The 22,434-nt window shown below is 46.1% G+C and overlaps 1 protein-coding gene across 1 annotated transcript in view; it reads left to right on the top strand.

The window, feature by feature from the left end:
* Positions 1-263: 263 nt before the first annotated feature.
* The window catches only part of PRPS1 (phosphoribosyl pyrophosphate synthetase 1), a 46,522-nt gene continuing 24,351 nt past the window's right edge, over positions 264-22,434 (top strand). Inside the window, exons 1-3 of the mRNA XM_030209266.1 lie at positions 264-628; positions 18,759-18,942; positions 21,724-21,822. Coding sequence (XP_030065126.1) covers positions 507-628; positions 18,759-18,942; positions 21,724-21,822 — 405 coding nt within the window. The 5' untranslated portion in view covers positions 264-506. The remainder of the gene's footprint in view (positions 629-18,758; positions 18,943-21,723; positions 21,823-22,434) is intronic.

A 22,434-nucleotide genomic window follows, 5' to 3' on the forward strand; every position in this document is an offset into this window, starting at 1 on the left:
CAGTAACAGCTAACCCTGCTGCTCAGTCACTACCACTGCTTCTTCTACGTGCTTTCTGCCTTTCTCCTCACCCTAACAACTAACCTTAAGGCCCACATTTCGCCGGCAAACTGACAACCTACCTCCACTGCAGGACGTCTCCCTCATCACCCAATAGGAGGATAACGCGCCCGCAGATGATTGTTATAACCAACCAATTCGCTTTCATATCTAGGCGACACTTTGCCAAGTATCCCACCCCTAAATCTCAGTAGGCTAGGTAAGCACCACAGTATTACAAGCTGCGCGGCGCTGCCTGGCAAGGGAGGGGGAAGATGGCAGTGTAGCTTAGGGCGCTTCTTTGCTGAAACCGTTATTTTTCTTCTGCAGAGAAAGTCTGCTTTTATGATAGTAAAGCTGTTGTAGCTGATTTCGTGACGGAAGGTACTGGGGTATTGGTTTTGGCTGTTTTTATTTTATTTTTTTCTTTAATTTTAATATTTTCAACAATTCGTTTGGGAACGGAGATGCCGAACATAAAGATCTTCAGTGGTAGTTCTCACCAGGATCTGTCGCAGAAAATTGCAGACCGGCTTGGGTCAGAACTGGGCAAGGTAGTAACCAAGAAATTCAGCAACCAGGAGACCTGGTGAGTGGTGGGTGAAGAAGGGAGGGAAATGTATCTGGGAAAACACATGGCCGTGCAGGATATGAAAGCGGCTGCGAGAAGGTACATAAGCAGCCAGGCTTTGTGAGGCTGCACGCGCGGGGAACATTGGGAGATGAAGTCTTTCAGCGCTTATGCATGGGGAACAAGGGGAAGCGAACGCTGATGGGAGTGTTCAGGATTGTATTTCCCAGCAGTCCGGCTGGCAAGCAAGTGACCATTTGGGATGGATAGTCCTAAGGAGGTCTGTTAAACCTCCTTGGATAGTCCACTGGTCGCGAAAAACTAGCACGCGCGGTGAAATGAAGTCGAAGTGATCAAGCTTGCTTGCTTTCCCAATCCCAGCGTGCCCTGCAGACGAGGTCAACGCCGCACCCCGTTTACTTCTGATACTCTGCGAGGGTCAAGTTGCGTTGCGTCTTCTGAAGAAAACAAGGGCACGTGCTTGTTTTGCTAGTTTTGTGAGTTCTGCTATACGCCACTGCTTATCCTAAGTAAACTTTATATGAAAGCAGGTCTTGAAATACTTAACGATAAACCTTTTAAATACCTTTTTTTTGTACTTTAACTATGACTACTATTTCAGTGTCAGGTGGAAGAGGGTCTACTTAACCACTACTAGAGGTTTTGTGTAACGACATTTCCATACCTTCCCACTTCTTCCATCCTACTTAGATGGAAGAAGTGGGAAGGTATGGAAATGTCGTTACACAAAATCATTATTTCTGTGAGGGCATTTTGTTAGAATATTATCCAGATTGTAGTGGTGTAAGAACTAAGGTGGTGGACTTAGAGGGATCTGGATCCCCCCCCCCCCCCCCCCCCTTCAATAAGAGGGTCCTGGACTCCCCTGGGTCCCACTTCTCTCCCACCTCCTCAGATCCAGCATATTTCTTGTCCTTCCCCACTATGCAACGTCTCTCTCATTCATTTCTCTCTCCCCTGGATGGATCCGAAGGAAGGAGAGCAGAGATGGTGCAACATTTTTCCCATCTCCTCTCTGTTCCTGGAAATGGCTTTCGCCCATCGCATTTACCTGAACAGTGCCTTTCTCCATAAAGGGCCCTGGCTATGGTCCATCCTTGCTGAAGCAGGAAGTTATCTCAGAAAGGGGTAGGCTGTAGCAAGCAGCCGGGGCCCTGTATGGAGAAAGGGACTTTTTGAGGTAAATTGGGGGGGGGGGGGGGTGAGACAGGAGAGCGCCGGACCCAGGGAGAAAGATGTGGGGAGGAGGTACTAGGCCCTCGGGCACTGCCCGGTTACCTGAATGGTCAGTCTGCCCTTGGCATTAAATAGAGTAAAAACAGAGCTAAATCGTACTGTGTGGCATGCCCAGCAACCAGTCCAGAAACATCATAGTCCCTAAGGCTCAAATTCATGGTTTTTATTAAATTGTAATTCTGCCCTCTCAGGTGACCATGTTGCCTATATAGGACTAAACATGAGCATGAGTTCACTTGTATGACAAAAATGTTTTGCAGCTTAGGGGCCACACCTGAAAGAGAACAAGTTCTAGATCTTTCCATCTTAAAATCTTTATTTAGTAAAAGGTGAAGCTGGATAAGGGAAATGCATACAAACCTGATCCTCCTAACTTCCACAGTAAATAAGACAGCTGGACATAGCTGGTTTTTGTTTTGATTGCAAAGACAAAACTAGCCAGATCTGTTGGCTTTTGTTTGATTGGAGGAGAGCTGGAGGATCCACTAGATACATGTTACATGGAAAGAATTGTACAGAAGAGGTCAAATGTCTGCCTTGGGGGGGTGGGGGGGGAATAATTCTCCAACAAGTTCAATGGGATGAAGCATGGCATGGCAGTGAAAACGGTGAAAGGACACAAAAATGGGCCAGAGAAAGTTCCAGAGAAAGCCTGCCCATGTCCCAGTGCATTTATTACAGGAGAAACAGTCCCAGCTTCTATAGGTTAGAAACATAGCAGTTAGGACTTTCATCTTCTCAAACTGCTTCTCCAAATCCCACACTGCCCCCCATCTTTCTTAAATCTAATCTGTAACTGCCCCCTCCCATGCATAAATAAAACCGTATTGCAATATACTGGATTGGGGACGAATTCCATAAGCACTAGTTAATGCCAAACTTAAAGCAAAATATAGTTTATTTAAAGGAGAAAGAGACACCTCAGAAACCAATCAGATAATGATCCTTCAATCATCAGGCTCAAAAACTCCTTTATTTAAATATTTTTTCAATGCCATCATTTACAGTGCATCAAAAATATTTTTAAATCAAGAAGGTGATTTAAAGTGTTCAAATCAACGATTTCATTAATAAAACAGCACTTGCGCCTATGTTTACTAAGGTGCGCTATAGGCAAGTTAGTGGTTTTAACACGTAAATGGTCTATGCGTGTTAAACGCTAATGCGCCCATAGGAATGTATAGGCGTGTTAGTGTTTAATGCGCCTTAACTTTAAAGGCGCATTAAAAATTCTAATGCGCCTTAGTAAATATGCCCTGTAATGTTCAACGGGGCCACCCATCTTATGGTCTTCAGGAACTTGTGCTGCTTGTCATTACCAGAAATTTTATCTAAAAAGATAAAAAAATATGAGTTCAACAAAATTGTCATATCTTACAAAGTTTGATTGCTAAACCTACAGTTCACATTCTTCCAGTTTCATCAGAATCCTTCAAAATGGCACCATTATGTCGCACGCCAACTTAGTCATTTAAATAGAATGCTGTCATCACATAATTACCAGTGGGATCTTAAAAAAATAGAACATGATTTAATATTCTTTTTTATTACTCCGATTTAATAGAATGCATGGCAGTCAATCATATTATTTAATCCTTCTGGTTCTAAAGACTTAAGCTCAAATGCCCACTTTGCTTCTATCCACTGCAACATTAATTTACGATTTCCTCCTCTTGTCGGTTGTATTTTGAAACACAGCATCTGAGGTCTTCAAATGAGTGTTTCATTAAGATTCACTGTTCGCCCAAAGTCTCTTTCCTATTCATTCTTCTAATGTTTATCTATGTTCTAACATTCTGACTTTAAATGATCTTGTTGTCTTTCCTACGTATAACTTCCGGCATGGACCGTGGATCACGTAAACCACATGGTCCGTCAAACAATTGGTTTCAGTGATGCAGTGTGTACATTTTTTGATCTCATCAAAAATTTTTATTTGTAATGTGGTCTTGCAGATCTGACAAGTGCCACATCTAAAGTGGCCAGTGATTTTTTTTTTTCAATTGTTAATTCACAGTGTAACCTGTAAATCTGCAGGACTTTCTTTCAAATTGTTACCTCTCGCAAAGGCAATTCTCAGATTGACATCTTGAAAAGTAAGGTTTGACTGCATGATCTTCCAACGATTTCTCACCATCTTGGCAATATCAGAGCTACTAGCTGTGTATTTCATCACCATTGTGCACGTACTGTCAGACTATCTTTGTAATGAAAAAAAGCACAAAAGGGCCTCCGGAACTGAAACAGTGGTACAGTCTTTATTGAAAATGACCTGACTGCAGCTAGTGGTGGAAGAAGGTGAGTAGCATGTGGTCTGTAGTAAGTATTTGTAGACCCCTGAGGCAGGTGCTGTTGAGCGCCGAAATATGGCCGGCCCGTGTTGGGGCATTCGCAATAAAGACTGTGCAATTGCTCCAGTTCTGGAGGCCCTTTGTGCTTTTTTTTGTTGCTGTATTTTGTGTGCTATTGGACCCTCTCTTTTTTTGCAGACTCTTATCTTTGGACACAAGCCAGATAATAAAAGCTCTCTATTATTGTATTTGGCTCTTTTTATAAGCCTTTCTGAGTGTTTTCTTTGAGTACCCCCTGTCCTTCAATTTATTGATTTAAGTCTTTGACTTGCTTTTTATGCATGCTTTTCTCAGTATTCTAAGCATCTGCGACAGTGGCAAGCTGTTCTTCAAATTAGTTGGATGACAACTCAAATTGTGTACAAAAAAAAAAAAAAAAAAAATGTATTTCTGTCATTTATTTTCAAAAGTTTTTGTAAAAAAAAAGTGTTTGTCCTTTAATGAGATCTCGACATCAAGGTAATGAATCCGTGTAGAAGAATGAGGATCAGTGAATTAAATATTATCATTACTGCTGTTTAACCATCTTATAAATTGTTGTAACTCTTCAGCTATTCCTTTCCACAACATAAAGACATCTATAAACATCCACCAGTGGTGTATGAGTTCTTTAAATGGTGATGTCTCTATCCATTGTTTTTCAAAAGAAGTCGTATACAGATTTGCAATTGAGGGCACAAACGTTGCCCCCATTGCTACACCACTGGTTTGGAGGTAAAATGTGCCATTAAATAGAAAAAGCATCTAAATGATAATGGTGATCCCCAGGATACTCCCCAAGAACTTTGATCTGAATGAATGGGTCTGAGAGGCAGATGCATCAACCAAACGTTAAAAAATCTAAATCGTAAAAGTCCCTAACGATTTTTAAAAAAACGAAGAATGCACCAAGAAATCGAGTCACACATACCTGGTGCGGTATTGAAAAGTTCAATGTATCAAAAAATCGTAATCCCCGTCCATAATCGGCCCCTAAAGCATGCGCAGAGCAGCCAAGCGTTTTGCTGCCTGCTCTGCGCATGCTGCATACGTCAAAACAAACAAACAAACAAACAAAAAAAAGCCACAACACATACACGTGGCTACCCGGTCAGCAAATACAAAACCAAAGGATCAGGCGAGGGCAAGGGCCCTCGTCCGGAGCGTCCTGTATGGTCGCCCTTGCCCCTCCCCCCCCCCTGCTGCTCCCCACTTTCTGCCGCTTCCCCCCCTACGAAAAAGCAAAATTCTAGCAGCCCCGCTCCCCCTCCCTTCCTGTTCTTGTGTTTTGCAAAAGTTAACTCCGCCTCCCGTCATTCTTCCGCCCCGTGCCCCGCTGCACCCCATGAGGTCGACTATGCCACTCCCCCCCCCCTCCACCGAGACCCCCCTCCCTATTACCGACCCGAGCAGCGCCTCTCACCTCTTTCTGAAGGCGCTGCACGGGCAGGAAGATCTGTTGTTGGTCGCAGAGTCTTCATGACGTCTCTTCTTCCCTGGCCTAGGCCCGCCTCCTTCTGACGTAGGTAACCAACGTAGGTTACTTACGTCAGAAGGAGGCGGGCCTAGGCCAGGGAAGAAGAGACGTCATGAAGACTCTGCGACCAACAACAGATCTTCCTGCCCATGCAGCGCCTTCAGAAAGAGGTGAGAGGCGCTGCTCGGGTCGGTAATAGGGAGGGGGGAGCGGCATAGTCGACCTCAGGGGGTGTGGCGGGGCACGGGGCGGAAGAATGATGGGAGGCGGAGTTAGCTTTTGCAAAACACAAGAACAGGAAGGCAAGGGGACCGGGGCTGCTAGAATCTCGCTTTTTCGTGGTGCGGGGCAAAGCGATGGAATGTGGGGAGCAGCAGGGGGGTGCACAGGGCGGAGGAATTATGGGAGGCGGAGCTAGCTTTTGCAAAACAGAAGAACAGGAAGGGAGGGGGACCGGGGCTGCTAGAATTTCGCTTTTTCGTGGCGGGAAGTGGCGGACAGTGGGGAGCAGCGGGGGGGGGGGGGGGGGGGCAAGGCTGTCCATACAGGACGCTCCTGATGAGCGCCCTTGCCCCCTCCCGATCCTTTTTTTATTTGATGTGGTTTATGACACGTTTTCTTTAAGCTTAAACACAGCTCTTGGACATATGTAATGCAACGTCCTTTTGACCAATCACAGCGCTTTTAGCTCTGCTAATGCGCTGGGATTGGCTCACAGTTTGTTTTTTCACTTTACGATTTTTCCTGGCACAGAGCTGTCCTAACCTCTCGTTAGATTTCCTGCCTTTTTTCTGCGTTAAGGCAATCGGGAAAAGCTTAGTGCATCTCGTTTCAATGGGGTTTGTACAGAAATTGCTTATCTGCATTCCGTTTTCGTTAGCTGCTAGCTTCCTCGGTAAAAGCCCTTTGCATGCAATGGATCAAAATTTCCTCGTTGGAGGGTCGTTATAGGCTCATTAAAGTTTAGTGCATCTGCCTCTGAGTGGGTAATGGCTTCATGCCTTACTGCAGGTGTGAATGGACTTTAAAAGACCTCATCATCCTGTCTTTCGGTTTCTGTTAACAGAATTAAACTGCTATTATGAACTTTTCCACACCCTCTTGCACTTCTTAATTCCTTCTCTAGATTCTATATCATCCTCCTCCCCATCACTTAGAGTCAGATGCACAAAACCTAACCAGCCTGCAATGTGATGATTTTTACACTGGTTCTAGCCGGTTTAGCGAGCAAGGAGTAAAGTGAGATGTGCAGAAACGGTGGCTCAGAGCTCTTTTCCTATCACTATAGTAGCTAACAAAAATTGTGTACAAAGCTATTACAATGAGCTAGTTACTATACAAATGTGTATGCAAAGCAGTGCACAGCTGTTTTCCCAATTATGCACAGAAGCAGCTCCTACATTTACCATGGAAAATTTAACGGGTTGTCAGGAGCTGCCAGTACTGCCTAGATGACAGCTGAAACAGTGGCATGAAGGGGTGGAGGGAAAAATCAGTCCATTAGAGGTGATATTGATAAAGGCTTTGCTCTTGGTTGAAGGCATAATCGCAGGTAACTGTTTCACTAGGCTGACCCCGGCTGCTTCTTCTCACAAGGGAGATTGGACCTCAGCAGCAGTGTATAATTTGCAGTTCCAAGAGCAGTCTTTCTTTGCACTTTAGTTTTTGACCTGAAAATCAAATAGGTTCATTTAAATACAATCAAACTGAACAACTGCAGTGATCTAGAGCAGAAACAGTAACCTAATACCAAAGAAAAACGCTCTAGTAAAATTAACCAATAGGTGCTAATTTGTTGAAAAATGGAGAAAAGCCCTCAGAAACCGTAGGCTAAATTGCCACTGGGTTTAGAGCGTGGTTAGAGCTTATATTGACTTATAACACACGCTACAGTTTAATCACTGGGCAGAAAAACTCCATTTGAAAAACAAGGCTCATAAAATTTTTTCGCCCCAAATTATTCTGTGTGAACACACAAGAAAATGTGTGAACACAAAAGAAATTTTCTTTCAATATATATTTTTTACAAATGTTTTTTCAAAATGTTTTTATCAAAGTGTTAACGCATCAGCATATCAAAAAAAGAAGAACACTTAGCTTTATAGTGTGTTAAGACCGGGCACTCATCACTATCTGTTCCTTTATAGTGTGTTAAGACCGGGCACTCATCACTATCTGTTCTACGGGAACCCGTTTCGCCTAGAAACGTGGCTTCTTCAGGAACAGAGTGCTATTGACATATGCTGACAATTTTTAGCCAGACGTCTACAATACTTCAAGATGGCTTTCCCTTTCTCGCTAGTTAGCACTTTAAAGGCTCGGCCCTTCTCTCTCTCTCAGTTGTGGTCTCGCCCTTGCGGAAACAGGAAATGAGGGCGGGACCACAGCTGAGAGAGAAGGGCCGAGCCTGCACGCCTTTTACCACTGCTGCCTTCCGCTGTAACTCTGACTTGGTAAGTGAAGATGACTTTTAAAATTTGGAGGGAAGGGGGGGACCCTGAAACTTGGAGGGAGGGGGATGATAACCCTGGAACTCGGAGGGAGGGGGGACCCTGGCACACTCTCTCAATCTCACACACACACACGTGCTCTCTCACAGACACTCGCACCCAGTCTCACTCTCACTCTCTCTTTGTCACACACACACTTGCACATTCACTCTCTCTCTCACATAGTCACTCTCACACACTATCAAACGTACACACTCTGAGCAAAACCTTGCTAGCGCCTGTTTCATTTCTTTCAGAAACGGACCTTTTTTAATAGTATTAAAATAAAAAATAGAAATATGTATTGCCTCTATGATATACAAGAATTGGGGCCCTGTTTACTAAGGTGTGCTAGCGTTTTTTAACTTGCGCTAAAAATTGGTGTGCGCTAGTGCTAGACACCCATATAGTCCTATGGGTGTGTCTAACAATAGCATGTACAAATTTTTAACACATGCTAATAATGCTAGTGTGCCTGTAGTGTGGCTTAATAAATGGGGCCCATTTATGGCAGTTAAAACCTAAAAGGTGCCCAAACTTTGTCGGCCGTGAACTATGCTGACCCACCCCTCCAGTTGGATAAAAAGCCAATATCTCAAACCATTGAAGTTAGAAGTCTAAAAGTTTTGTAGTTGTTCATCTTATGTATTACTCTCCATTCTGGTAGATTATCAGTTTCTAGTAGAGAATCCACAAATGTGGAGAACTCGATGAAATCCCACGGATAGTCACAATACAACAAAGCAGTGGGTAAAAAACCAGTAGTTCCAGAGTGAGGATGAACCAAACTTTATTAATCAGTATATTGGGCTCATGCAAGTGATCTGGCTCACGCTTCAGAACAAAGGTCTTTTTTAAGACTCCTGATGTAGGCCCTTTGGCCGAAACACAACATTGTTGAGTCAATATACTGATTAATAAAGTTTGGTTCATCTTCACTCTGGAACTCCTGGTTTTTTTACCCACTGCTTTGTTAGATTATCAGTTTCTGACATGGTGAGGTGGGGAGGTTTCCAAATTTAGGTTGAAGTGGCATGGAATGACCCAATTTTGCTTAATGTATAATCCTCTATTGTAACTTTACCTCCCTGATCCTCATAGTTGTCAGTATCCCCTTTATTACTTTTTGTAAACCACTTTGATATACTGCCAATCATGAAATATCTATTTAACTATGAACTATATTTAAATTCTTTTACTGAGAATACACCAGCAAGGCTCCATTATCAGGCGTGTTATGAACATCCTGTAAAAGATAATCAGAACATATGTAATGAACAATGCTATATTATAACAAAGGCACATAGTCATGGGTATCCCTGGAAGGGCTTGGGCCTGTCTACTTTTACTTCAGGCCCACCCAGCAGCAAAACACCATTGGAGTAGCTGTGAGAAGCTCCACCAGATGAAGGGATCCTTAACCTGCCAAACCCCCCAGGCCATCAAAACATCATGGTAGCCTCACTAATTTGCTTTGTCTTTGAAGGCATGAATGAACATAGTAAAGGTGAGCCTTGATGTAGTGTATCTAGCTTTTCAGAAAGCTTTTGGCAAAGGTCCTCCTGAGAAAATTAGTCTTGGGATAGGAGGCAATGTTCACACCATAGCTACTGAGCTTGCAGTGAATTTGAGCCGCATGGTAGAAGATCTTATGAGGTTTTAAATTGAGATCTAGCAGCTTTGCCAGCACTGTGCAGCTCAAATTTGCATACATCTAGTAGCGCTATAGAAATGATAAATAGTAGTAATACTGTGAGTCCAGCAGCACAGTGCAGTTGGAAAGAAGGATTCAAAGAAAACAGCTGTGTAAAAGAAAGGGGAAGGGCTGATTAGCTGGTTGGGGGCAACTAGTGAATGAAGGAGTTGAGAGTACTGGGGAGAGATAAGAGGCAGACTGGCGGAGGGCAGGAGGGAGGAGATGAGAGAGGCAAGACTGGCTGAGGGCAGGACTATAGTGGTAGGTGAAGCCAAGAAGCAAATACCTCAGGCACAGCTTTAAGGAGGATGATCCTATGCTGCTGATGGAACACTTTGGGGGTGGAGGGAAGACGCTGGCTTCTGCCCGTGCAGTGGTACATTAAGGTTCTGATACATAGAACAGAGCATGGGAAAACAGCCTTAGTAAATTGGGTACTAATGAAGTGCCCTTCCAAACTTCAGTTAGAGGAACAGAGCATGGGAAAACAGCCTTAGTAAATTGGGTACTAATGAAGTGCCCTTCCAAACTTCAGTTAGAGCTGGTACTGCTGGCTGTGAAATTTTTTAGTGTGGCTCCTAAATGCAAATTTTTGTGGGGTGGGGGCTGGCTCCTAAATGGAAATGAATTGGCGAGTTCTGGAGCATCCTAAATTGCTTCTTGTAAATATTTACAACCTTTAAATCTGAATATTTTCCTAATAGAACATTTGTTTACTTATATGCATCATGGATGAGATGGGGGACAGCATGCTGTGCTGCCATTGTTGCTGTAGTGACAGATAACTCCTGATCACTCACTGGCTTTCTCCATATACTGCCAGTGATTCAGACTTAAGGGTTTCTCCGAGGACAAGCAGGCTGCTTGTTCTCACGACTGGGTTGACGTCCGCGGCAGCCCCCACCAACCGGAAGAAGCTTCGCGGGACGGTCGGCACGCAGGGCACGCCCACCGCGCTTGCGCGGCCGTCTTCCCGCCCGTGCGCGACCGCTCCCGCCAGTTACTTTTTTTCCGCGACTGGAGAGAGTTGTGCAATTGCCTCTCTCTCCGTTCAGCCGCCGGATTTTTCGACCGCGTTTACGCGGATCGTTGCTTTGGATTCCCGTTCGGTTCCTCTTTCTTTTCTTTCTTTGTATTGTTAAAAAAAAAAAAAAAAAAAAAAGATTTTCGCGCGTGTGGAGCACGCGCTCCCCTTTTCCCTCGCTTCCAGCGGGGACGCCTCATTGCGGCCTAGTGGCCGCTCGGTCGGCTAATTTTTTCGTGGTGTGATTTTAGCCACCATTGCCGACTTTGACTTCGCCGACGCGATTTTTCCGTCGATGTCCTCGAAGGTCCCGAGTGGATTTAAAAAGTGTGGTCGCTGCGGCCGGCCGATCTCGCAGACCGACACCCACGCTTGGTGCCTCCAGTGCCTCGGGCCGGAGCACAATCTCAAGTCGTGCGCGCTGTGTCTCGGTCTCCGGAAACGGACTCAGGTTGCGAGGCAAGTTCTGCGGGACCGTCTTTTTGGAACTTGCGCCGGCCCCTCGACGTCGACCTCGACGGCATCGGTATCGAAGGCCGGGTCTTCGGTACCGGTATCGATGCCCGAGACATCGGCACCGATGGCAGCGACCCCAGGAGAACAGGTCCCTTCGGCCCGCCGGTCCGCCGGTGAGAGTGGGGTTGAGAGGCCGCGTGGGCAGTCGGCCCCGGTCACTCCCTCAGCTCGTGAGCCACGGGACCGAACCCTGTCGGACCCGGTACCTCGAGACCGAGGGGGATCGACCTCCTCCTCCTCCATGCCCTCCGGCGCCGGTGACGTACACCGGAAAAAAGATAAGAAGCGCCGTCACCGGGAGCCCTCGGTGCACCCTGAAGAGGAGTCGACGCCGAAGCGTCATCGCAGAGAGGAGAGATCTCCGTCGGTGGTGGAGGTACCGACGCGTCGGGGTTCCGGCACCTCGGTGCCGTCTCCTGGCCCCCAGCAGCTTCTGGCACCGACACCCTTACCGGCCCCACCGCCTTTCCCGGCAGCGGGCCTGGACGAGTGCCTCAGAGCCATCCTTCCGGGGATCCTGGAAGGGCTGATGCGCCAGGCTGTGCCGGCGTCGGGGGTGCTTGCGCCCCCGGCGCCGATGACTGTGGCGCCGGCGAGCTCTAGCCCGGCGCCGGGGCTGTCGACACCGCCGCCGCTTGCGGTGCCGGTCTCGACCGCCACGCAGGTGGAGTCCCCGTCGACGTCGATGGAGGGAGCTCCGTCCCCGCCGGCGCGGGAGTCCACCGCTCGACGACACCGAGACCTCGGTGCCTCGACGTCGAGCCGGGCCCGGTACCGGACTCAGCTACATGAGCTAATGTCCGATACCGAGGATGAGGACTCGTGGGGGGAAGAGGAGGACCCGAGATATTTCTCCTCAGAGGAGTCTACGGGCCTTCCCTCGGACCCCACGCCGTCACCGGAGAGGAAGCTCTCACCTCCTGAGAGTCTCTCCTTTGCCTCCTTTGTGCGGGATATGTCTATAAGCATTCCCTTTCCCGTGGTCTCTGTGGAAGAGCCGAGGGCCGAGATGCTCGAGGTCCTCGACTATCCATCACCACCTAGAGAGTCCTCCACGGTACCGCTGCACAATGTCCTGAAGGAGACGCTGCTTCGGAACTGGGTGCGACCACTAACTAACCCCACCATTCCCAAGAAAGCAGAGTCCCAGTACAGGATCCACTCTGACCCAGAGCTCATGCGGCCCCAGTTGCCCCATGACTCAGCGGTCGTGGATTCTGCTCTCAAGAGGGCACGGAGTTCGAGGGATACCGCCTCGGCGCCCCCGGGGCGGGAGTCTCGCACTCTGGACTCATTTGGGAGGAAGGCCTACCAATCCTCCATGCTCGTGACCCGCATCCAATCTTACCTGCTCTATATGAGCATCCACATGCGGACCAATGTGCAACAGCTGGCGGACCTGGTCGATAAGCTCCCGCCGGAGCAGTCCAGGCCATATCAGGAGGTGGTCAGGCAGCTGAAGGCGTGCAGAAAGTTCCTGTCCAGGGGGATTTTTGACACCTGTGACGTGGCATCTCGTGCTGCGGCCCAAGGTATAGTGATGCGCAGGCTCTCATGGCTGCGTGCCTCTGACCTGGACAACCGCACCCAGCAGAGACTGGCTGACGTCCCTTGCCGGGGGGATAATATTTTTGGCGAGAAGGTCGAGCAGATGGTTGACCAACTGCATCAGCGGGAAACCGCTCTCGACAAGCTCTCCCACCGGGCGCCTTCAGCACCCGCCCCCGCGGGCGGGCGTTTTTCCCGGGCTCGGCAGGCTGCACCCTATTCTTTTGCGAAGCGTAGGTACAACCAGCCAGCCCGAAGGCCTCGTCAGGCACAGGGACAGCCCCAGCGCGCTCGTTCCCGTCAACAGCGTGCGCCTAAGCAGCCCCCTGCGCCTCCACAGCAAAAGCCGGGGACGGGCTTTTGACTGGATCCACAGGAACATAGCCGCCCTACAAGTGTCCGTACCGGACGACCTGCCGGTCGGAGGGAGGTTAAAATTCTTTCACCAAAGGTGGCCTCTCATAACCTCCGACCAGTGGGTTCTCCAAATAGTGCGGTGCGGATACGCCCTGAATTTGACCTCCCTGCCTCCAAATTGTCCTCCGGGAGCTCAGTCTTTCAGCTCCCATCACAAGCAGGTACTTGCAGAGGAACTCTCCGCCCTTCTCAGCGCCAATGCGGTCGAGCCCGTACCACCCGGGCAGGAAGGGCAGGGATTCTATTCCAGGTACTTCCTTGTGGAAAAGAAAACAGGGGGGATGCGTCCCATCCTAGACCTGAGAGGCCTGAACAAATTCCTGGTCAAAGAAAAGTTCAGGATGCTTTCCTTGGGCACCCTTCTGCCAATGATTCAGAAAAACGATTGGCTATGTTCCCTGGATTTAAAGGACGCATACACTCACATCCCGATACTGCCAGCTCACAGACAGTATCTCAGATTCCGCCTGGGCGCACGGCACTTTCAGTATTGTGTGCTGCCCTTTGGGCTCGCCTCTGCCCCACGAGTGTTTACAAAGTGCCTCGTGGTGGTAGCGGCCTACCTACGCAAGCTGGGAGTGCACGTGTTCCCATATCTCGACGATTGGCTGGTCAAGAACACCTCGGAGGCAGGAGCCCTCCGGTCCATGCAGTGCACTATTCAACTTCTGGAGCTGCTGGGGTTTGTGATAAATTACCCAAAGTCCCATCTCCAGCCAACTCAGTCTCTGGAATTCATAGGAGCGCTGCTGAATTCCCAGACGGTTCAGGCCTACCTTCCCGAAGCGAGGGCCACCAATCTCTTGGCCCTGGCTTCGCAGACCAGAGCGTCTCAGCAGATCACAGCTCGGCAGATGTTGAGACTTCTGGGTCATATGGCCTCCACAGTTCATGTGACTCCCATGGCTCGTCTTCACATGAGATCTGCTCAATGGACCCTAGCTTCCCAGTGGTTCCAAGCCACCGGGAATCTAGAGGATGTCATCCGCCTCTCCACCAGTTGCCGCACTTCGCTGCTCTGGTGGACCATACGGACCAATTTGACCCTGGGACGTCCATTCCAAATTCCGCAGCCCACGAAAGTGCTGACGACGGATGCATCTCGCCTGGGGTGGGGAGCCCATGTCGATGGGCTTCACACCCAGGGTCTGTGGTCCCTCCAGGAAAAGGATCTGCAGATCAACCTCCTGGAGCTCCGAGCGATCTGGAACGCACTGAAGGCTTTCAGAGATCGGCTGTCCTGCCAAATTATCCAAATTCGGACAGACAATCAGGTTGCAATGTATTACGTCAACAAGCAGGGGGGCACCGGATCTCGCCCCCTGTGTCAGGAAGCCGTCGGTATGTGGCGTTGGGCGTGTCGGTTCGGCATGCTTCTCCAAGCCACGTACCTGGCAGGCGTAAACAACAGTCTGGCCGACAGACTGAGCAGAGTCATGCAACCGCACGAGTGGTCGCTCCATTCCAGAGTGGTACGCAAGATCTTCCGAGAGTGGGGCACCCCCTCGGTGGATCTTTTCGCCTCTCAGACCAACCACAAGCTGCCTCTGTTCTGTTCCAGGCTTCAGACACACGGCAGGCTAGCGTCAGATGCCTTTCTCCTTCATTGGGGGACCGGCCTCCTGTATGCTTATCCTCCCATACCTTTGGTGGGGAAGACCTTACTGAAGCTCAAGCAAGACCGCGGCACCATGATTCTGATAGCGCCCTTTTGGCCCCGTCAGATCTGGTTCCCTCTTCTTCTGGAGTTGTCCTCCGAAGAACCGTGGAGATTGGAGTGTTTTCCGACTCTCATTTCGCAGAACGACGGAGCGTTGCTGCACCCCAACCTTCAATCCCTGGCTCTCACGGCCTGGATGTTGAGGGCGTAGACTTCGCTGCGTTGGGTCTGTCTGAGGATGTCTCCCGGGTCTTGCTTGCCTCTAGGAAGGATTCCACTAAAAAGAGTTACTTTTTCAAGTGGAGGAGGTTTGTCGTTTGGTGTGAGAGCAAGGCCCTAGAACCTCGTTCTTGCCCTGCACAGAACCTGCTTGAATACCTTCTGCACTTATCAGAGTCTGGCCTCAAGACCAACTCAGTAAGGAATCACCTTAGTGCGATTAGTGCTTACCATTATCGTGTGGAAGGTAAAGCCATCTCTGGAGAGCCTTTAGTTGTTCGATTCATGAGAGGTTTGCTTTTGTCAAAGCCCCCTATCAAGCCTCCTACTGTGTCATGGGATCTCAACGTCGTCCTCACCCAGCTGATGAAACCTCCTTTTGAGCCACTGAATACCTGCCATCTGAAGTACTTGACCTGGAAGGTCATTTTCTTGGTGGCAGTTACTTCAGCTCGTAGGGTCAGTGAGCTTCAAGCCCTGGTAGCTCATGCTCCATATACCAAATTTCATCACAACAGAGTAGTGCTCCGCACCCACCCAAAGTTCCTGCCGAAGGTGGTGTCGGAGTTCCATCTTAACCAGTCAATTGTCTTGCCAACATTCTTCCCCAGGCCGCATACCCGCCCTGCTGAACGTCAGTTGCACACATTGGACTGCAAGAGAGCATTGGCCTTCTACTTGGAGCGGACACAGCCCAACAGACAGTCCGCCCAATTGTTTATTTCTTTCGACCCTAACAGGCTAGGGGTCGCTGTCGGGAAACGCACCATCTCCAATTGGCTAGCAGACTGCATTTCCTTCACTTACGCCCAGGCTGGGCTGACTCTTGAGGGTCATGTCACGGCTCATAGTGTCAGAGCCATGGCAGCGTCGGTGGCCCACTTGAAGTCAGCCACTATTGAAGAGATCTGCAAGGCTGCGACGTGGTCATCTGTCCACACATTCACATCTCATTACTGCCTCCAGCAGGATACCCGACGCGACAGTCGGTTCGGGCAGTCGGTGCTGCAGAATCTGTTTGGGGTGTAAATCCAACTCCACCCTCCAGGACCCGAATTTATTCTGGTCAGGCTGCACTCTCAGTTAGTTGTTCTTCGTAGGTCAATTTCTGTTGTTCCCCCGCCGTTGCGAGGTTCAATTGACCTGGGTTCTTGTTTTGAGTGAGCCTGAGAGCTAGGGATACCCCAGTCGTGAGAACAAGCAGCCTGCTTGTCCTCGGAGAAAGGGTATGATACATACCTGTAGCAGTTGTTCTCCGAGGACAGCAGGCTGATTGTTCTCACCTACCCTCCCTCCTCCCCTTTGGAGTTGTGTGTTTCATCTTTTGCTAGTCATTCAACTGGCGGGAGCGGTCGCGCACGGGCGGGAAGACGGCCGCGCATGCGCGGTGGGCGTGCCCTGCGTGCCGACCGTCCCGCGAAGCTTCTTCCGGTTGGTGGGGGCTGCCGCGGACGTCAACCCAGTCGTGAGAACAATCAGCCTGCTGTCCTCGGAGAACAACTGCTACAGGTATGTATCATACCCTATCTGTGAAATAGAGCCCTCTTGAGACTTTTCTGCTTTCTCCCTTGAAGAATCAAAGGATTATAGAGCCTAAATTTTCCCTTGAACTTAAGGAATTCAAGTGTTCCAGGCCTTGTCATATGATGCTTTATTTTTTTTCCCTGCCCCCAAATATCTCACTTGTAGGTGCTGATGCTGCCTTTTCCCTGTAGCTGGTCCCAAATTAGAGCCAGCAGTGCTTTGTTCCCCTTTTGTTTTTTCCCCTTTTGTTCATTTTTAACTGCCAATTAAATTACCTAGGAACTTAAAAGCCTCTATTTCAGTTGTTTCAGAGAGATTATTGTGCTCATTTTCAAAACAAAAAAGTCCAAAAAATGTTATAGGAGGCAGGACATTTTTCTCTCAAATATCCAAGTTGCAGTTTTAGACACCTCAGTTTTACACATTTTGATCCACAGTTTGTCCAAATTTCAAGGAGGTGTGATGGGGGTATGTTTTTTGGGGGGACATGGGGGGCCACAAAAGGTAGATGTTTTTTCTGCAATAATGGAATAAAATGAAAATGTCTAGAGCAAAAATTAAAATGTTTTTGGCTAGACCTATTTTTCAATCACAACTAAGTGACCAAAAGATGCCCTAAATGACCACTGGAGGGATTAAGGCATAACACCCCCTCCCTGCCCCCTAAGATTGACAGTACACACCAGGCTCTGACAGCTTCATGTATGATGACCATTCCTATTAAAGTAGCAAGCAGGTTCCAGGAGTAGCCTAATGGTCAGTGCAGTGGACTGTAGAGAAGGGGATGGAGGCGCGTATCCCATTCTAACTGGTACACTTGAGGTGGAACATGTGAGGCCTCCAAAATATACACGAAATACCTTCTATATCTATATATAGGTGACACCTGCAAGCTTGAGAGCTATTTTAGTGGTGTACAGTGATTCAATGGACTTGGGGAAAATCCACTGCATATTTCTAGGATAAGCAGCATAAAATGTACTGTTTTGGGATCTTGCCAGATCTTGTAACCTGGATTGGCCACTGTTGGAAACAGAATGCTGGGCTTGATGGACCTTCTGTCTGCCTAGCATGGCAATACTTATGTTCTTAGTGAGGTATAGTAGGTATTTTTGTGCTCCTGGAGGGCTCACCATACAATATAACAAGGTGTATACCAAGGACCTTTTATGTCCACTGTAGTGCACCCTACCTAGGCTACTGGGATGTCTGTGGCCAGTCTACTAAGAATGATGGTCCCCAGACATCCCAATGGCTGGGTTTGGGCATTTTTCTCTTGGACTTTTTTTCTCCAGAATGATCCTAAAAGAAAAACACACCGAGCATAAAACATGTAGGAAAAAGGTGATATTGGAGCTTGAAAAAGTCTGTTCACCATTTAGGATTTTTTGGATGTTTCTAACAAAATGTCCAACATCAGAATTAGACATTTTATTGAAAATGTCCCGCCTCAGCCATCCAAATATTAATAATATACTACCAAGAAAAGTGTCAAGTGCTCAAGGTGTTCAGATGTTCTTGTCAATTGTACAAAAACACTGTAGGCTAATCAAAAGTAAGCTTAATACAAAAACTTGCAAAAGTAAGTCTTTTTTCTTTGTCATACTTAATGTTCAAGTGTGATGTTTTCATAATCTGGATTTTTTAAAAAAGTCTCTAGGCAGAAAGATATTAAAGATCTTGAAGAGAAGCAATACAGGCATGAAATGGTGATGGCAAATTGTTTCAAAATGAAGGACAGTTTGAATATGATGTTCTATAAGATGGATTGGTATATTTTGCTAGAAACAGATTGCAACACTCGCGTTACTTCCTCTTAATATTCTTGGGTATACCAGCAGGCATTTTTGTTAACTCCAGCCACTGTCGGCCAACTGAAAGAAACATCCCATATGTCTTTACTAGCTGCTGATTGGCTGACAAGTGGGGGCACCTGCAGTTAATTACAGTATATTTGAAAGCTGAGCAAAACTTTGTTTACTCACATCCAGTGTGGAGATCGGGGAGAGTGTCCGTGGTGAGGATGTCTACATTGTGCAGAGCGGCTGTGGAGAAATTAATGACAACCTTATGGAACTCCTGATTATGATCAATGCCTGCAAGATTGCCTCAGCCTGTCGTGTCACTGCCGTAATTCCCTGCTTTCCATATGCACGCCAGGACAAAAAAGATAAGGTAAGAACTAGGTGGCAATGGGCAGAGGAGGCAAAGAAAATCAAAGGGAGTTTGGCTTGAAGCATGCTCTGTATGTTTTCTGAAATATTAGTGGTTCGTAGGATAGTATTGTGAGAACTGGTCTCCCTTAAATTGGTTTGGTAAAATGTTGGTTAACACTGATTTCTCTGGCCACTTGTACTCATTAAAGAATTGGATCACTGTTTTGCATAGACAGATCTGCTCTCACTTATCTGGTTTGGATGAATGGTGTGTGGTCATTGGGCAACAACTAGTTGGCAGAGGTAAGATCCAGTGTGCTTGCAGGTTTCCAGTAAAAGCTTTACTATAGGCCCTTCGTACCCTGACAAATTGACTGTTGCTGCATTGAATGGATATTTTTTGGGGAGGGGGGAGGGCGGCAGAGCTTGTGGGGAAAAATTACTAGGCAATAGTGAATGGAGGCTTGTGTTGACATATCCCAGCCCTAGATCTGATTTCAGCTGGAAGCCCAAAGAAGCAATAGCTAACTACTGGGCTAAAAGTAACTGATTTGCTCTTTTTAGTCTTTTAAACACACTTTTATTTTATTTAAGTTTTCTAGCCTGTATTATCTAAATAGTTACAACCAATGTACAAGAATTCCTGTTAAGGTGCATCTGTCAGCCAGTAGATATGATATATACGTGGGACAGCATGTCCCTTTTTTGGTTCTACATCTGAAGTTGTTTCTATGCAGTTAGGACTTCTTAATAGCACACATAATTTAATTTAGTAGAAGGCTGCAGTTTGACCTGTGGGCCACACATTATTGCCCTTGTCTTGATCATTGGTCCATTGAATTTTTTTAACTTTAACACTGAGTAAACTTTCTGATTTTTCTCATTCACAAGACATAGCTGTTTCACAGAACCCAAATAGTACCAGCAACTAAGGAGGTAAATCAGGATCAAGTTGGCAAACATGTTCCAGAACATTTCTAGAAGGAAAGGGGAGCAGCAATCTTCAACAGCAACCAAAGAACAGTAAAAGGAGTGGAAAAGGGATGTTCCAAGGTTGACAGTCCTAAGTTGCAAGGCTTCTCAAAATGCTTTATTCTTAATGGAAAAAATACATAAAAAATGCCAAGTACTAATACATATACCAAGTAAAGAATGAATATAGAAAATATGAAAACTGCAGGAAACCTAAATATAATAAAGTGAAAACTGTAGAACATAGAGAACCCCAAACATGAAAAAAGAAGATAGCCAGTAAAGCAGTGTGTTAACCTGAAAAATGAGGTGAGGAGCAAGTGATTCTCAAAAGTTGTGATGAGGAAGAGAGAGCAAGATATGGGACCACTAGAAATAATAAAAATAAAATGCATACATACCTCCAAAGTCTGTAGTAATGACCAGGTGGAACACAGAGTATCTAGACTAAAGCTACAGAGCATGCCAAAACTGATAAAAGGGGATGTGAATGCGTTAGAAATGCATCTCATAAATATTAATGTATATTACATCATCCACTACAATACTGGTGTAGGGTGACGTGTGAGTCGTAACCTACAAACCCTGCTGGTATAAGGGGGGGGGGGGGGGTGGGAGCAGAAAGACAAAACAAAAAAGCAAATGCGCTTGTCCATAGTGAATGGAAAATAAGATGAGGAAGATGAAGTGAAATTAGTAAAATGTAATGCAAAATACATCTCGGCAAATGCCTTAAGGAGAAAGCCATATATATATAATTAAAAGATGGCACTGTAGTGCTTACATAATGTTATAAGACAAAAGTATTCAAGAAAAAAATATACATGTGAATATAACATTCCAATATAAGTAAAATAAAAACATAAACTAAAAAGTAATAAACACTGAAGTCCTGTAAATACATGTGTAACATGAATCAAAATAAAGAACATTTTACAATGAAAATATATGCTGTAAGGTATATTATACTTCTATCAGATAAAAAAAAATAATAAATTTGTAGAAAGCAAGAGAACACTACAGCTACAAATGTGCCTCAAAAATGGTCATATCAACACAGTTCCAAAGCTACTCTTTAAAGTTACGCTATAAAACTTTATTTGCAGATAAAAAATCAACTGTAAATACTCAAGAATAACTATATGGACATTAATATTGACAACTATATAAATCTGTAATATGGATCAAAGTAAAACAGATGGTACTATATTGACAATGAAAAATGTATATACTAAAAAGTCAAAAACATATACTTTATAAGAAGAATCTCTATACAAATTGTACAGTATAAATGGTTAAAAATGCAGAGTTATAAATAAAAATGTCTGAATTACAATTTTCATAAGAAGTGCACCATCTTTATTTCTTGATTGAGACAAACAGGATGCACATTACTGAATTCAAAGATAATCTTTTGTTCAAGTTTTAATAAGGCTGTGTCCAAATCTCCTCCACTTTCTCTTAATCATGGGCTTGACAAAAAAAACCGAATATCTGCAGTATGTTGAGCCTCCAGCCAGTGTTCAACCAAAGGTGCTGATCTGTATATGTAAAATTTTTTGTTTTACTGTTTACTAATAGACCCCGAGGAAGGCTATGTTCTCAAACATGGCCTGTTTAGGGTCATATCTGTTTACTCATTTGTGGGTGAAGACTATATTTCTGTGGTATTCTGTTTAATAATAATGCATTTTGAGAAGCCTTGCAACTTTGGACTGTCATCCTCTTCCCCAGAAAACTTCTATTCATATCTTGTAAAACCAGGTTTATTTGCTGTTCACAACTTAGCTTCTGCTTTATTAAATTAGTGTCTGCTTTTTGTTTCTAGAGTAGAGCCCCAATTTCAGCTAAGTTGGTGGCCAACATGCTGTCGGTAGCTGGAGCAGATCATATTATCACCATGGACCTGCATGCCTCTCAGATCCAAGTGAGTAGGGGCAAAGCAGCTTCCTAAAAGGGAACGAGGACACGTGCTATAAGGCTCAAAGGGAGTAGACTCTGCTGTGTGGTGTCAGATAATTGCATCCCAGAAATGGGGGTGGGTATTTGAAATGGCCTCTCAGACTTTTAGAGGCAAAAATAGTAAGTGAATTCAAGAAAGCATGGAATAAAGAGGATCCTTTGTGAGGAAGCAAAGGAAGCCAGATCAGTTGAGGTATGTGAGGGCCTTATGGTCCTTATCTGCTCTCCTTGGATCTGTCTAAGATGGGAATACCTCTCTGCACATGAAGAGGCACTATCGGAGGTTGATCGACAGACATGGATTTAGATGGAAGTGGTTTAGGCCTGGAGTTTGCTTCTACTTCAGCTTTCTAATGAATTGAAACTCAAGGCATTATGGATGTCAGCTTTCAGTAGGTTTAAAATGGATACTAATGCACTAATATAATAAACTGCTACTCTTAGTGTACTGTTTTTCCATCAGATCTTTATGCACGGAAACGCTTGCTACATCAAATTGTGTATTAATGTAATCTGTAGTTCCAAAGTTAATCTGAGCATGGGAATACATACTAATGAGCTGCACATTCACTACTTT

This window comes from Microcaecilia unicolor, chromosome 7 (assembly GCF_901765095.1).
Source record: "Microcaecilia unicolor chromosome 7, aMicUni1.1, whole genome shotgun sequence".
Lineage (NCBI taxonomy): Eukaryota > Metazoa > Chordata > Amphibia > Gymnophiona > Siphonopidae > Microcaecilia > Microcaecilia unicolor.